Source organism: Musca autumnalis, unplaced genomic scaffold (assembly GCF_047663935.1).
Source record: "Musca autumnalis isolate F117 unplaced genomic scaffold, ASM4766393v1 scaffold_4, whole genome shotgun sequence".
Classification (NCBI taxonomy): Eukaryota; Metazoa; Arthropoda; class Insecta; order Diptera; family Muscidae; genus Musca; species Musca autumnalis.
This window is the reverse complement of record NW_027411977.1, coordinates 20,313,017-20,329,578: the sequence shown is the minus strand read 5'-3', so window position 1 is coordinate 20,329,578 and position 16,562 is coordinate 20,313,017. Positions and strand designations below refer to the sequence as shown.

The following is a 16,562-nucleotide window of genomic DNA, read 5'->3' as shown; positions in this document are numbered from 1 at the left end:
ATTTATTTTGTTCAGAGACTCATAATGTAATTTGATTTGGAACATTTCTTCTTTTTACACAACCCCCAAAAAGTGAACTATTTTAGGAGATTTTGACTCAGTATGGAATAAATTTTAATTAAAAGTCTAAAAGTTTAACAAATAATTTCTTCCTATAATATCTAATTTTGTAACGTCATTTTCTTATCAAAGTATTTTACTCAGATATCTAGTTTGTTTTAGGACATACAATGAAATTTTGTGTAGAATATTTCTTCTTTTAACATCTTTCGTCTAGAACTAAATTTCATGTTACTTTCATGCATCAACTCGAAAAAAGAACAAAACAAATTTATTCAAAAAATATTTGGGTGTTTTGTTGGCAAACTTGATGTATGCATTTTCTTGATATATATTGCAAATACATATTTCATTTATTCGGCGACTTCTATTAAAATTTGATGGAGAATATTTTTGTCTTTGACGTCTTCTATCTAGAATGAAGTTAAGTGGGACAAAACTTAATAAACTCAGATAAAGTACAACATTAACCCTAAAATGTGATTTTATTTTTGGCAGATTCCTGGCGTTTAGGTACGATTTAGAGTTATGGTGTATTCGGGGACCTATAGTAAAATTTTATGACAAATAATTTTTTAGAATATTTTGATCTGATACGATCACATTTTAAAGGAGTTTTTAAACGTTTTTGAAAAAAGGGACCAACAAGACCCCTATAATGACTGGCATGAGGGTTAATTTTTTCATAAAAAGATACCCCGCATTGTTGTCAGCAATATTGCCAGACACTTTATACCTAAAATGGAAGGATTCCAAGGAATCTGATGTAGAATATTTCAAAACACGGAACTTGCCACGCCTATTAAGGTTACTTCCCGACGTAAACTTTCAAAACGCCGATACACGTGTCTTCTTTTTTCGGTCCTCTTTCATAATTTGGTCGATTTATCTTGTAATTATTTTTTGTGTTGTACAGTGTTATCGGCATTGTGGACGATTTTTGACAACATTAAGTTTGAAAAATGTTGAAATAAGTAATGAAACATCAAGAAAAATTAAATATTAATTCTCCCTTAAATTTCCCTCTCTTTCTCTATTTTGCTCAGCCCTGCCGTTGTGTTTTGTGTGTAGATGCGCAACTTAAAACGCGTTTTTCTCAAAATGGCATTTTTGAAGTCGGTGCCAACGATAGCTTGAAAACGAATGGATCGAGCTTTATATAATCAGGCGAGCTTATGAAATACTTAAAAATTTTTTTCTTTAAGCGAGACAGATTTTTATACCCTACACCACTATGTGGGGAGGGTATTATAAGTTGGTTTTGGCCAAAAAGTTTGTAACGCATCGAAATAATGGTCGTAGACCCATACTTATATATACCAAAATGAATGTCTCGACGAGCTGAGTCGATCTGGCTATGTGTGTCCGTCCGTCAGTCCGTCCATCCGTCCGTCTGTCCGTCTGTCCATCTAAACCTTGTAATCACGCTACAGGTCGCAATTTTGATCGGATCGTCACGAAATTTTGGACGTTGATGGGGGTCCCGGAGGGGAAGAAGCCTATTGATTTTGGTGATGGTCGGATAATATTTAGGGGTCGGAATGGGCAAAAAACTTATGTTGATAAAAAGACAACGTTTTTTTCTAAAACAAATATCTCTGCTTCTATACGGGGTATACCAAAAGCAAAAGCTGACAATAAAAGTAGAAAATGTCACCTTTCTAATGATGTAAAGTAGGTTCTCGTAGGTGATCAAACAACGAAGATATCACAATAGTCGCAAATAAAACCCAACTTTTCATTTTTGCGATTTTAATTATAATGACGATTATCACAGCTTTGGTTGGGGACTTTCCAAAAGCAAAGCCTGGCTATGAAAGTAGAAGATTCCATCTTTACAACGATGTAAACTAGGTCGGCGTAGGTGACCAAATAACGGAGATTTCGCAATAGTCGGTAATACATCCCATTTTTTCAACTTTTTTGGAAATCACGCTACAGGTTGCAATTTTAATCGGATCATCACGAAATTTTGAGGGTTATTTGGGGTCACACAGATGAAGAAGCCTATTGATTTTGGTGATGGTCGGATAATATTTAGTTGTGGTAATGGGCAAAAAACTTATTTGGAGAAAAATACAACGTTTTTTTCCTAAGCGAATATCTCAGCTTCAATATGGGGTATACCAAAAGCAGAACCTGGCCATGAAAGTAGAAAATATCGCCTTTCTAATGATGTAAAGTAGGTTCTCGTAGGTGATCAAACAACGAATATATCGCAATAGCCGCTAACAGAACCCAACTTTTTATTTTTGCGATTTTAATAATAATGACGAATATCACAGCTTCGGTTGTGGATCTTCCAAAAACAAAGTCCGACTATGAAAGTAGAAAATCTCATCTTTACAGTGATGCAAAGTAGGTTGGCGTAGGTGGCCACATAACGGAGATATCACAATAGTCGGCAATACATCCCATTTTTTAATTTTTTTGTAATCACGCTACAGGGCGCAATTTTGATCGGATCGTCACGACATTTTGGGGGCTAATGGGGATCTTACAGAGAAAGAAGCCTATTGATTTTGGTGATGGTCGGATAATATTCAGGGGTCGGAATGGCAAAAAACTTATTTGGAGATAAAGTCAACGTTTTATTTCAAAGCGAATATCTCCGCTTCTAAAAGGGGTATATCAAAAGCAAATGAAAGTAGAAAATATCACCTTTGCAACGATGTTACGTAGGTTGTCGTATGTGGTCAAACAACGAAGATATCGCAATAGCCGCTAATAGAATACAACTTTTCATTTTTGCGATTTTAATAATAATGACGAATATCACAGCTTTGTTTCGGGACCTTCCAAAAGCAGAGTCTGACAATGAAAGTAAAAAATCCCATCGTTACAATGATGTAAAGCAGGTTGGCGTAGGTATCCAAATAACGGAGATATCGCAATAGTCGGTAATACATCCCATTTTTCCACTGTTTTGGAAATCACGCTACAGGTCGCAGGATCGTCACCAAATTTTGGGTGTTATTGGGGGTCCCATAGAGGAAAAAACTTTTCATTTTTGATAATGGTCGAATATTATTCAGGGGTCGGAATGTGAAAAAAATATTTGGAAAAAAGACCAACGTTTTATTTCAAAGTTATATCGAAAGCAAAACCTGGCAAGGAAAGTAGAAAATATCACCTTTACAACGATGTGAAGTAGGTTGTAAAAGGTGGTCAAACAACAGAGATATCGCAATAGTCGGTAATGCATTCCATTTTTGTGCAATCACACAACGAAATTTTGATCGGATCCTCACGAAATATTGATGGTTGGCATACATTCCACTTTTCCATTTTTTATTTTGGGTTGTACTGTCGATGCACTTAAATGCGTTTCAAAAAATTGACGTACTCAGGACAGTTAGCCATACGACCTTCTGTCGGGATGTTTACAGAGCAAAGTGGTTCCGCCCGTGGACAAAAATCGAAAAATTGATGGCGACAAATTTAATTACGATTGAAATAAATATTCTCTAAACATATCGAATTTTTAACATCCAGCATTATTTTTGTAAATTTACAGGGGTTATATGCCTGTTTTAATGAAGACATTCAGAGCAATTTTATTAGTCAAACGCTTATGAACAGGGGTATTGGTGTAGGGTATCACATAGTCGGCCCCGACCAGACTATAGCCTTGACTCACTTGTTTTAAATTTATGCCCGATTTTTGGACAAAAAAACGGTAATTTTTTTCGTTAATATCGACATTTTGACTACCACAAAAATATACAAAGATCGGCCTATTCGTTTTTGAGCTATCGTTGGCACCGCAAAACGTTTTTACAAAAAAGGGGTTTTGCAGGTAGCCATTTTCCACAAAACTATGCCATATTTTTCAGCGCCAAAAATCTCAAAAGTAGTATATATGATGTGCTCTTTCAGATGAAAGAATAAATTCTTAAAAATATTTGTATTTTCAATTAATTTAATTAATCGAGCTATATGACCTAGGGAGATTACATAAAAAACCACAAAAATGTGCGAAAATATCCCAGTTTTACGTCAATTTTGTGGCTTTAGGTGGTTTAAATCGACTGGATTTGCTAAACCAAGCATAGTTTAAAGGGGTAATAAGATTTAAAGCTATAAATCTTACCTGGCAACTTTGGTTATCCTTTTATTTGATTGATGGCAATATCAGCTGATCTGCAATGATTGGTAGTTATTCGTTAATAATTATCCAGATATTGATGTTTAGTAATTTAGTTTTTATTTTATAATGTGACAGTTTTATTTGCGTGTCATATAAAACACTAACTTTTACAAGTACCAATTTTTGTTAAATTTATTTATTTATTTTTTTTTTTGTCAGATTATTTTAGTTCACTAACAGTTATTATATAATAAATGCACACAATAGGTAGTATATTTTGTTATAATTTTTCAATTTTTTTATCCATTTTTTATTCAATTTTTTCATCATTTGTTCAGTTTTAGTTTTACATGGTTGATTTGATGTTTGTTGTGAGTTTTGTGATCATTCTCTTAATGAATGGACGACCGGTCATACAGGTGTAACATCGACAAAGGGAAGGAGAGGGGGGATTTATGTGCATTACACAGAAAAGGAGAACAAGGCAAGAACAGATTGAATGCACAAAGGTGGTATGTTGAGAAATAGAGAGAGATCAAGAAAGATAAATGGCAAATTTCAGTTTCTATTTACAACAATGACTTTTGGAGGGATCTTGTCAAGCAGTTTTGGGGCGTTTTGACTTTTCCTCGGGGAACAATCTTATCTCATAAACTCTCACTGAATAAGCAAGGAAATTATTGCAGAAATTTCCCCAAGATAAGACAGAAATCTTCTCTTTGCTTATCTATTAGACAAACATATCAACATTTAACACACCTCCTGTGTTTGTTTACCTTTTCTTGAAAAAAGGTGTTGGTGGCTCAATAAACTTTATTTGGGATGCTATTTGTTGATTACTCCAATTTCAAATTCTACAAATGTCCGTTCGCGTTCATACATAAGAAGAAAGAAGCCCAGCGCACTCACACTGAAACCCACACTCCACTAAGCAAATACAGCAACAATAAAAACAAAAACACACCTCGTAACCCGTCGATCAATTGTAAACCGTTTTACGTTCCACTTGTTTTCGATACAAGAAAAAAAAAACAAGACGCGCCCGAAAACAAAACCGTTCAATTCAATTTTTTCAATTGGACTGATCTTATTTTTTTTTGTACGACAGTTACTGCCGTCGTCTTTGTCGTATAGCTCACAGACACAAAACTTTTTTATTCGTTTTTTTCTTCTTCTGGCTTGCAGGTTTAGAAACGCAACGAATTAAACTTGCGCGACACTCAGACACGTTGTTGTTGTTGTCGATTTATTTTGCTTAAAAACCTCACACAACTTGTTTCTTCTTCCAGATTTTCTTGTTTGCTTTCGTTTTCACGTTTGTTTAACCGCTCAAAACAACCAACCAACGTCTACCAGCTGCGAAATCGTATTGACAATAAGCTCGTGTTATCTGTAGTTTTGGAGTCATCTTTGGAGCAGCGAAACCCCACTTTGCGTCGTGGCTGCGCAGCCAGCGTCACCACACAACTATTCATATGAGGAATGAATGGGAAATGAAACACATCAGTGTGCGTGTCATATGGGAATACAACAACAGCAACTTTTATGAATTGCACAGGCCAAACGATGCTACAGTGCTGAAAAAGCAATGGGGGATGGGCATATTTAGTACGAAAACCTGTAAGGTATACATATGTACATACATGCAGTATGCAAAGCTCTCATTCGCTGATTTTGAAATTAAAAAAAATAATAATAATCAAAAAAGTTATTAATAACAGATTTGACGCAAATAAATGTAATACGAGGGGAACTAGAAAACTTTGCGGCCTAGGCAACACGCAGTGTGTTGTTTACAGTGACTTGAAAAAATCACCTTGTAAAAAATGGAATTTACTTGTGAACATTTTCGTCCGATAATTTTTAACAACTTTCAACGTGGTTAATCACGGCAAGAGTGCATCGATCAAATTAAACCTTTCTTTGTCGCTTAAGGACTGGTTTAATGAATTCAATCCTGGCCGACACTCGCCAAAAAACGATGTTCGTGAGGGTCGTCCAAAAACAGTCGTTGTGCCAGAAAAAAATAATCCGTGTGTGAACGGATAATACAAGATCGCCATGTTATATACCGTGAGATAGAGGCTTCCTTGGGCAATTATACCACCAACTAACATTTGATATTGCATGAACACTTGACGCCTAAAATGGGGGTTTTCTCGTCGGATCCCGTGTTGATCTGTGCAAGAAATTTCAAAAAAAAATACGATCGCGGTGCCTCAAAAGACGTTTATAAGATGGATCCAGGTGACGAATCATGGAACTATGCCCGAAAAAATGCAACAATCACCAGAAGATGCTGTAAAAGCGTTCAAAAACCATGTTTTGGAGGTGTCTCAATCAAGCCACTGTAAACAACCCAACATATAGTTGTATGTCAAACTGTCCTGAGTACGCTTAGGCTAAAAACAGTCAAACTTTTCAGGAAAAATGTCAAATGACGCCTGGCGACACAGCATGTTGCCTAGGCCGCAAACTTTTCTAGTTCCCCTCGTAGGCTGTTTACTAATAGAATTATTTCATAATTTTAGGCTAAGCGAAGTCAGAGTCAAGGCAAAATCTAGAAACAATCACCATTTTTATACCCTCAGCATTTATGATATCAAGGGTGTACAAACACTTTCATACGGTCAAAATGTGCCTCATCCAAAATAATGGTTTGGACGAAATCCGTTTCAGACAATTTGGAGTGGATTTAGCAATGTCCGTCTGTCTGGCTGGAGCGAACGATAACTCTCCAACGGATGGGCCGATTAATTTGGTTCAAAATTTTGCCTTTGTAATATATTACACTGTGACACAAAATGGAACTCAAAGTCTGGGGGGTGGAAAATTTCTTTTGGAGATGAAAGCCCTTGATGAGTATACTAAGAACCCAAAAGGAAATTTTCGCCATAGGTCAAGTTTTTGATATATCGCGCGATGAAGTTTTTGATTTTTTCCCTATAATACTTGGGAAAATAGCTCCATATCTCTGTTTGGGGTTGTTGTAGCTTCGTTTTGAGGTGACATGCCTTCAGTCAAATCGATTGGCGAATCTTTTTGTAGAACATTTCATTCTTTAACTCAATGCCTTTCATGTCCTTTTCGTCCTTTATTTCTTGAACCGTAGTGAAAGTACCACAAAATGAGATTTTTCAGCATCCAAATATTCTACAAAAATGTTGCTCAGAAGATTTTAGGTACGGTTCTCTTTGACGACTAATCGATTTTGTCCCGTTTTCATTGTCCTTTTTGACATTTAATCGGTTTTGGTTCAGAAATAAACTATGTTTTGTTTTTCTGTATATTCGTCATTGGTTATTTATTGGGATGTAGACATAACAATTGGTTATTGCTTATGAAGACATCTGGGGTGCTTCTAAAATATTTACCACAATTAGCTCTTGTAATGATTAACACGTTAATAACAAATTTTCTTGGAGGATGGATCCGGTTATCTCAATTTTTGAACCGGATATTCCAACATTAAAACCGATTTTTGAACCGGTTTTAAGTAACCGATTAAACTTATATGTACACCATTAAAAAGCTTATAGAGTGGTCAATCAAATTAAATTAATTCGCTTATGAACACTTTGTTAGTTGCAGTTCTAGAACAAAAAACCCGTTTTCTTAAACCGTTTTCAAGGACAAATATCATTACGCGCAAATATGGAGATCAAAGGCTGGGGGCGAACAATTCTTTTTGGCGATGAAAGTCGATGAAGACAATATTACGAACCCGGAAGGACAGTTATGCCTTAGGTCGAACTTCTGAGTTATGGCGCGATCAAATTTCGTTATGTTTTTTGTCATGTAGGTATGTATAGTTTGTCAGGAAAGAATTCATTTCGCTATAACTCAGAAGTTCGACCTAAGGCATAACTGTCCTTCCGGGTTCGTAATATTGTCTTCATCGACTTTCATCGCCAAAAAGAATTGTTCGCCCCCCAGCCGTTGATCTCCATATTTGCGCGTAATGATATTTGTCCTTGAAAACGGTTTAAGAAAACGGGTTTTTTGTTCTAGAACTGCAACTAACAAAGTGTTCATAAGCGAATTAATTTAATTTGATTGACCACTCTATAAGCTTTTTAATGGTGTACATATAAGTTTAATCGGTTACTTAAAACCGGTTCAAAAATCGGTTTTAATGTTGGAATATCCGGTTCAAAAATTGAGATAACCGGATCCATCCTCCAAGAAAATTTGTTATTAACGTGTTAATCATTACAAGAGCTAATTCTGGTAAATATTTTAGAAGCACCCCAGATGTCTTCATAAGCAATAACCAATTGTTATGTCTACATCCCAATAAATAACCAATGACGAATATACAGAAAAACAAAACATAGTTTATTTCTGAACCAAAACCGATTAAATGTCAAAAAGGACAATGAAAACGGGACAAAATCGATTAGTCGTCAAAGAGAACCGTACCTAAAATCTTCTGAGCAACATTTTTGTAGAATATTTGGATGCTGAAAAATCTCATTTTGTGGTACTTTCACTACGGTTCAAGAAATAAAGGACGAAAAGAACATGAAAGGCATTGAGTTAAAGAATGAAATGTTCTACAAAAAGATTCGCCAATCGATTTGACTGAAGGCATGTCACCTCAAAACGAAGCTACAACAACCCCAAACAGAGATATGGAGCTATTTTCCCAAGTATTATAGGGAAAAAATCAAAAACTTCATCGCGCCATATCTCAGAAACTTGACCTATGGCGAAAATTTCCTTTTGGGTTCTTAGTATATTCATCAAGGGCTTTCATCTCCAAAAGAAATTTTCCACCCCCCAAAAATGCTGCTGCACAGTGTTATCAAAACTTAGTTTAAATTCGAAGATGAGCCATTTCCAATCCTTCTGGTACCTCCCCCACCAAAGTTCAAAAATGTTCGGCAAAATTGTGCTCACTATAAATCTCGAAGGTAGTAACCGAGTTGGTTCATATTTTGTACAAAATTGTTGCCAGACATAGATGAGGTTCCAACATGGACTCTATGGGTCCACCCCTTCAAGTACCTGAACACAAATTTTGGGAATGTTTAGTTTACGAGGGCTGAACGGCCTACCTATCTGGCCTAACAATGAAAACGCGAATATTTACCATGAAAAATAGTTTAATTGTTTTCTTAAATAGTCTCCAGCGTGATTTATATGCTTTTTCATGCGCTCAAACCAATTGTTGAGAATCGTTTTTTCCTGGTCAAAATTCTGTAACTTTTGAACGGATAGAAATATTTTCATAATTTTTTTTCTGTTAAACAGATAACACAATCAGCTTTCAGATAAATTATAAGCGGTCAAATTCGATCTGGTAGTTGCAGAGAAATTCAAGGTCAAAATTAAACTATTGAGTTTTTTACTATTTTTAATCAAAATATCAGTGTTTTTATGTTTTTTCATATCTTCCTATACATTAAAGATAGTCAAACGCCATTAAATAAACTATAAAAATACCAAAACACAAAAAAATCGAAAACATTTTTTTCAAATTAAAAAAAAAAATTAATTTTTTCAAAAATTAAAAAAATTCTCCTTGGGTTTTCAAACTTATATAGTTCGTATAAAAACTCATATACTTAAAAAATGTCCATTTGCGTAAAAAAGCTGTAATTCATATTGGAAACGTTATGGAAAAAACACACATTTTTACCCATATATTTTCAATGAATTTCAAAAAGTGTTAAACGGACGGAACGTTACAGGTACAAAAGTATATATGGACTGAAAGAGGAGATTCTCGGGCATCTTTCTGTGAAAGCAGAACATTATTCCATGTTGTTCCACACAAGTTCTAGTCCACTAAATGTGCAATTTCATAAAATTTAGTACCTGAGGAAAAATAAAATGCTACGGTAATTTGTTAAAACGATTTTAAAGGCCACAATCATACAAAAAAAACCTTACAAAAAACAGTGAACACAATATCTCTTATAGTTTCCGAGAAATAGCTACTTCTTTCACCAGAAATTTGCAAATTTACATATTCCCTAAAAATGGGAACACGTCTTTAGGGACACACCATGCCTACACCTTCCAATATTTTGACCTAATTTTTTTTAGTTTCCTTAGGTTTTATATGTTTACTATCGAATCCCATATAGAAATTAAACATAGGTCGGCCACGACTTCTGCTTCCTTGTGGGTTCTATTCAAGGGCGTATCTTGTGATGCTGGCTGGAGTTTTCCGAAGAGTGTGACCTATCCATCTCCATTTTTTCCTGGTTATCTGTTTGGCAATATGCTCTTCGTCTGTTTTTTTGCCATAAGTCTGCTTTTGTAATAGTGTTAGGCCAGAAGACTCGACATATAATGCGCAAGAACTTATTGATTTGGGTTTGAATTGTTTTTATAGTGGAATCGTTTATTAACCATGTCTCGCTTGTTGTTTTCTCACATGCATTCAATAACCGCAGTTTGTATGCAGTGTGATTTGCGGCGATCTCCAAATCTTGTTTAGTCGTCCAAAAGTCGCTCGGGCTTCAGCTAGCTTGTATTTGACGTCTTCCTCCGTTTACAGACATAACACATCCAAGGTAGCAGCAGCTATTTACGTATTCTACTTCTTTGCTTCCTACATATAGTTTGTTGTTATTTTGATTGTTTATCCTCATCGCTTTTGTTTTTTGGATAGTCAGTCCACTATTCTTACCAAGTAGTACCATGTCTTGGTGCTTATGTGATATGAGTCATACATATATCGTCTGCAAAGTTTTGATCCTCGAGCTGTTGGTGGAGACCCCAAACGACTCCTATTTTCTTTTTGCAGATTTCGGACATTATGCTGTCGAGGGTAACTGCGAACAGTAGAGGAGAGAGAGGACAGTCTTGTATTACTCCACTATTGGTTTTAAATGCGTCACTATACAAACCGTCATGGCAAACCTGTAAAGTGGAGTTATCGTACATCGCTTTTATGATCTTTATAGGTACTCCTTTATTTCCCAGTGCTTTCCATATTGCACTACGTTTGATCGTGTCGAATGCTTTTTTGAAATCAGCGAAGCACAAGTATAGAGGTGAGCGCCATTCGACCGACTGTTCGATTATTATCCGCAGGGTGTTTGATTGGTCGACACAGCTGCGGTGTGGTCTGAATCCAGCCTGTTCATCCCGTAAAGATTGCTCAATGCCGTGTAGTCTTTTATTTATTATTACTGCGGCTATTTTATATATTGTATTTAGGAGTGTAATGCCTCTCCAATTATTACAGTCGGTCAGATCACCTTTTTGGGGCAGTTTAATTATAGCTCCTCTAGTCCATTCTATCGACAGCTGTTCTCTGTGCCACATCTCTAATAAAAAGGGGTGAATAATGGATGCAGATGCTGTGGGATCTACTTGCAATAGTTCCGCTGGTAAACCATCTTCTCCAGGCGATTTGTTTCTTTTCAGCGCCGTTACTGCATTAATAATTTCTTCCATTGATGGGGGTTCCTCGTTGATATTATGTGTATTTTCATTTCTAATGTGTTGAATTTCGTCGGCGTTGTCATCTGTGCTGCTATTTTTTTCGAAGTGCCATTTCCATATGTGGGTTTGCTTTTCCGTGCCAGTTGTTAGTTCTCCGTTTTCATCTTTAATTCCTCTATTGCTTTTAAGTTTACAGTTTGTTAATTTTCCGACTATCTCAAAAAGTTTGCGCATGTTGTTCGTGCCAGCCCCACTCTCTGCGTCGGTTGTAATCGATTCTAGGTAACGTCTTTTATCATTTCTAGCGGCTCGTTTAACAGCCTTTTTGTACATTACACTTTGTCGTAGATCGTTTAACGTCTGTTGTTTAAGTTGGTTTCTCCTTTCTATAAGGTTTTATGTTTCATCTGTGATCCACACCTTCCTCTCAGTATTCCTTCGGTATCCTATTGTTTTTTCTGCGATTTCTCTGAATTCGCTGCATACATCTTCCCAGTTCTGATTGTTGCTCACTACCAATTTCTCCCTTATGCGGTCGCCTACTTCTTTTCTTTTATCCTCATTTTTGAGCTTGCTAACGTCGTTATGTTTCCTTTGCCGCAGGATGTTTGCGTCTCTATAATTCTTTTTCAATTTTATTTTAATTGTGGCTACGAACAGCTCATGATGGCTGTCAATATCTGCACCTCTTTTTGTGCGCACATCCATAAGTGAGCTTTTTATATTTTTTGATAGTATAATGGCTACTCCGCTTTCGTGTTTTGTCTCTTTTCCACTCTACAAGATTAAGTTGCCGTTTGCAGTTTGATATTTATCACTTTTGCACCATCGCATTTCACTAACTCCTAGTATTTCAATTTGATATTTTTGCATTTGAGATTCCACTTGCGTCAATCTTGATTCCTCTCTTAACGTTCTAACATTCCATTGAGCAATTCGTGTCTATTTCCGTGTGCCAATTGTCCGACATTCGTTTTTTCGCTGTACAGATACTGCTTCAGTGGTTCCCACCACGCCACCTGTTTTCCAAATACAGCCATACCAGTTGTTTCAACATTTGCCTATCTGAGGTACCAAGAAACCAGCTGCCGTTCCTTGGGCTAGATTTTGGTCACCCCCGGGTATTTTATTTCCCCGGTACCCTTCTTATTTGGTAAGAATAAGATGAGTGTCCCCAATTCGCCAATGGGAGGGTCCCGATGGAGGTTCTAGCTAACCCCACCGCTTAAACAACATGAAATAAGCATTTTAGTTTTAGAATGTTCTGAAGAATTGCTGAGAATATTATTTAGAAGATTTTTGCAAAAGATTACTTGGTCCAACTTACAATAGTTTAGTCGATACCGACCAGAATTCCAGAGAGTATGTAAAATTTTCTATATTTTTTCTCGATTTTGATGCCCTAGAAGGAGTTTTTCTTATGTGATCTGTTCAACAGATTAAAAACAAAGGATGTCTGTGAATTTGGTACTACCAGTCATTTTAGATGGTCACCGTAGGGTATTACTATTGGGTCATTATTTGAGAAATCGCAGAACATTTCATAACGATACTCAAATTGCCCTAAAACTGCATTTAGTTGGAAATGTTGAACTTTTGTATGGGATATAAGGCGATATAGACATTCTGGGAACATGATGTACAGTGTGACCAATACTATAAAAATTAAAATCATATTGATTTTTTAAAATTCCTACATTGTCATTAAAAATAGTTGGTACCTTCTCTATGACAATACCTTCCAACTTTTCCCGCAACGCAGCGAATGAAGCAACAGTTTGCGTTTGGTGTGGCTTGTGTTCCACACAGTGTGAGCTTTAACTAGTTTTTGGTTCCATTCCAATTTGTTCCTAAAGCAGAAATGCATATGTAAAGCTTTTATCATAGCAATAACAGGGCAACGGTGTTTCTAACAGAATCGTAATAACATAAGTGAGTTATGTTAGGCTAATTAATATATAGACAACGAAATTGTAGTTTGATTATTTTGCTCTAGGTGTCGTTCTTGCGAAATATGCTATAGTTTTGCCATTTTAACAATTAATTCGAATGAGTGCATATTAAGTACAGCACACATTGTCAGTTTTGAATGACGAGTTTTTGCAATTATCGATAACTGCCCAACCGTACAGCAACCACAAAATATTTTGTGGTTGCATGATGGATGACGAAAATGAACGGCCACACTAGCAAGCACCAACAAAGCTGTCATTCAAAACAGACAATGTGTACCCAGCTTTAAACCAGGCATGACCAAAAAGAGAACGGAGGAAATGTGAATGTATTCAAAATATTGGCAACTTATAACAGTGTGTTAGTAAGTTTGTATTCACGCAAGCTATAAAAGACCAATAGACCACTGGGAGTGGATTTTTTAAAGTATTTCTCACGAGACTCATATACCACTGGGCGTGGATTTTTTAAAGTATTTCTTACGGGACTCATAGAACACTGGGCGTGGATTTTGAAAGTATTTCTCACGGGACCCATAGACCACTGCCCGTGGATTTTTTAAAGTATTTCTCACGGGACCACAGGCTACTGGCCGTGGATTTTTTAAAGTATTTCTAAGGGGACCCATAGACCACTGGGTGTGGATTCTTTAAAGTATTTCTCAGAGGACTCATAGACCACTGGGCGTGTATTTTTAAATTATATCTTAAGGGACCCATAGACCACTGGGCGTGGATTTTTTAAAGTATTTCTCACGAGACCCTTAGACCACTGGGCGTGGATTTTTTAAAGTATTTCTCACGGGAGCCATAGATCACTGGGCGTGGATTTTTAAAGTACTTCCCACGGGAGCCATAGACCACTGGGCGTGGATTTTTAAAGTATTTCTCACGAGAGCCATAGACCACTGGGCGTGGATTTTTAAAGTATTTCTCACGAGAGCCATAGACCACTGGGCGTGGATTTTTTAAAGTATTTCTCATGGGACCCATAGACCACTGAGCGTGGATTTCTTAACGGAAAACCAAAAAAACAATTAAAAGTAGCTTTTATACTTATTATTAATTACTTCCATTAAATCAATGTGGAAGCGCCGTTAATCATATGCTACGCGTTATAAATTGATTGTGCATTCGCTCAGTTAACCAGAAAATACCAACCCTCTAATGGAAACTGAAATCCATAATATGAGGAATGTCTCATATACTTAAGCTTTTTCAGTGATGAGCTTTTACAAAGCTTTCTTTTAACATAGCTTTGTGTGGCACTTCGAATGGTTAGCAACTCCGAAAAAGTTTTGTTGTAGAATTTGACAGTTACTATTTAAAAAATAAAAAATCATCAAAAATGTTGTCTTCTTTGGAATACCAACACGAGGATTGTTTCGCTAATGTGGTGCAAGATTTCCTCATCTGCACCACCATTCACAAGGCACGACAATTGGGTGTTTTTCAAGGTGAAATCTATGTTCGTGTGACATTGGATAAAATCACACGCCATACTAAAGATTTTTCAAATTCTGAAAATCCCTACTTCAATGAGGTGAGTCACGGACCCTGGAGGATATTTTTATTATTTCCTGATTACCTTTTTAAGTATTTTGTTTTTGAATTGAAATGCACTTTGGTGGAACTGCTGCGTTTGACCATACGCTATGAGGTCAAAAAACGTACTGCATGTCGAAGAAATCCCTCACTGGGAGAATTACTGGTGGACATGCAAAGTGTGTGGCATCAACGCAATCGTTGTTACTTCAAGAAATGGGGACGCTTGGAGGGTTCGATTGAGGAACAGGTGGTACATGGCAATTCCCCTAATGAATCAAAAGGCTTTTTGCAAATTGATTTGGCCATTGTTTCGCAGGCAACGAATCCTCAGACATTATTAAGGCCAACGGAGGATGAGGATATGATGAGCGTAACCACCAATGTGTGGCAAATTAATCAGGATTATGATAATATTGAAAAGTAAGTTCGATTGGCTTGAAGGGATAAAGGAGATATGATGTTGGCAAATTTTAAATGTTGTTCCAGGAATATGCTTGATAATATGCAATCTGATGTTCGCTGTAATATACTCTACAGTGTAATCTTTTACAGAGGAATTATGACCAAGAAGTCGGATTATTTAATACAAGTATGAATTTTGAATGACGCTGTCCAAGACATTTTCACATAAAATACTTTATTATTTAAAGTTTAGATTCCACCCCTTTAAAGGCAAGTCCGCTATTGTCAGAAATACCCAATATCCTGTATGGAATCAGGAAATCCATTTTGCCTGGATATATCCATCATTGGCCCAAACTTTGTTTATACAAATGATGGCCCACGAACAGCTACAATGGAAATGTGTAGCTGAACACGAGATACATTTTGAAGATGTAGCCTTTAAAGGTAAACATCTGGAATGCTGAGAAATGTTCGATAAAGATATATATTTGCATACTTTTTTTACAGACAAACCAGCCTTGGGTCCAACTTTTATAAATTTTTATGACACTCTTAATACAACAAAATATATGGGACGTCTACTAATGGAAATTCGTTCAGAATGTTTGGAAACGCCCCCGTTCAGTCGGAATTTATATATCAAAACCATACAACCTCTGGATGAATCCCGTTACTGGCAAGAGGAAATGTTTGTTGTCGAATTTTTGGCGTTTCAGGGAGATTTTGTGCATGGCAATATAAGTAATTGTAAAATTCAAATGAAATTAGCGGGTAAGGTTAAAAAAATAAAAGCATAGATTTTTTTAAGATTTTTTTCCTAACGACCCATAGACCACTAGGCGTGGATTTTGTAAAGCATTTTTTCCCAACGACCCATAGACCACTAGGCGTGGATTTTTTAAAGCATTTTTTCCCAACGACCCATAGACCACTAGGCGTGGATTTTTTAAAGCATTTTTTCCCAACGACCCATAGACCACTAGGCGTGGATTTTTTAAAGCATTTTTTCCCAACGACCCATAGACCACTAGGCGTGGATTTTTAAAGCATTTTTTTCACAACGACCCATAGACCATTAGGCGTGGATTTTTAAAGCATTTTTT

At 36.4% G+C, this 16,562-nt stretch overlaps 2 protein-coding genes across 5 annotated transcripts in view; one reads left to right on the top strand and one right to left on the bottom strand.

Annotated features, from left to right (window-relative positions):
• Tsp66E (Tetraspanin 66E) overlaps window positions 1-5,556 on the bottom strand; it is a 193,696-nt gene extending 188,140 nt beyond the window's left edge. The window contains exons 1-2 of one of the 4 annotated variants that reach the window (XM_073985788.1): window positions 4,927-5,556; window positions 4,154-4,203 (exon numbers count right to left, since the gene is read on the bottom strand). The gene's annotated coding sequence lies outside the window, so the exon portion shown is untranslated. Of the gene's footprint in view, window positions 1-4,153; window positions 4,204-4,909 lie in introns of all 4 variants that reach the window. The other 3 variants (XM_073985785.1, XM_073985786.1, XM_073985787.1) reach the window with 3 other exon arrangements.
• Window positions 5,557-14,834: 9,278 nt separating this feature from the next.
• The window catches only part of mfr (ferlin family C2 domain-containing myoferlin misfire), a 70,732-nt gene continuing 69,004 nt past the window's right edge, over window positions 14,835-16,562 (top strand). The window contains exons 1-5 of the mRNA XM_073983840.1: window positions 14,835-15,049; window positions 15,104-15,474; window positions 15,541-15,643; window positions 15,705-15,903; window positions 15,967-16,230. Coding sequence (XP_073839941.1) covers window positions 14,855-15,049; window positions 15,104-15,474; window positions 15,541-15,643; window positions 15,705-15,903; window positions 15,967-16,230 — 1,132 coding nt within the window. The 5' untranslated portion in view covers window positions 14,835-14,854. The remainder of the gene's footprint in view (window positions 15,050-15,103; window positions 15,475-15,540; window positions 15,644-15,704; window positions 15,904-15,966; window positions 16,231-16,562) is intronic.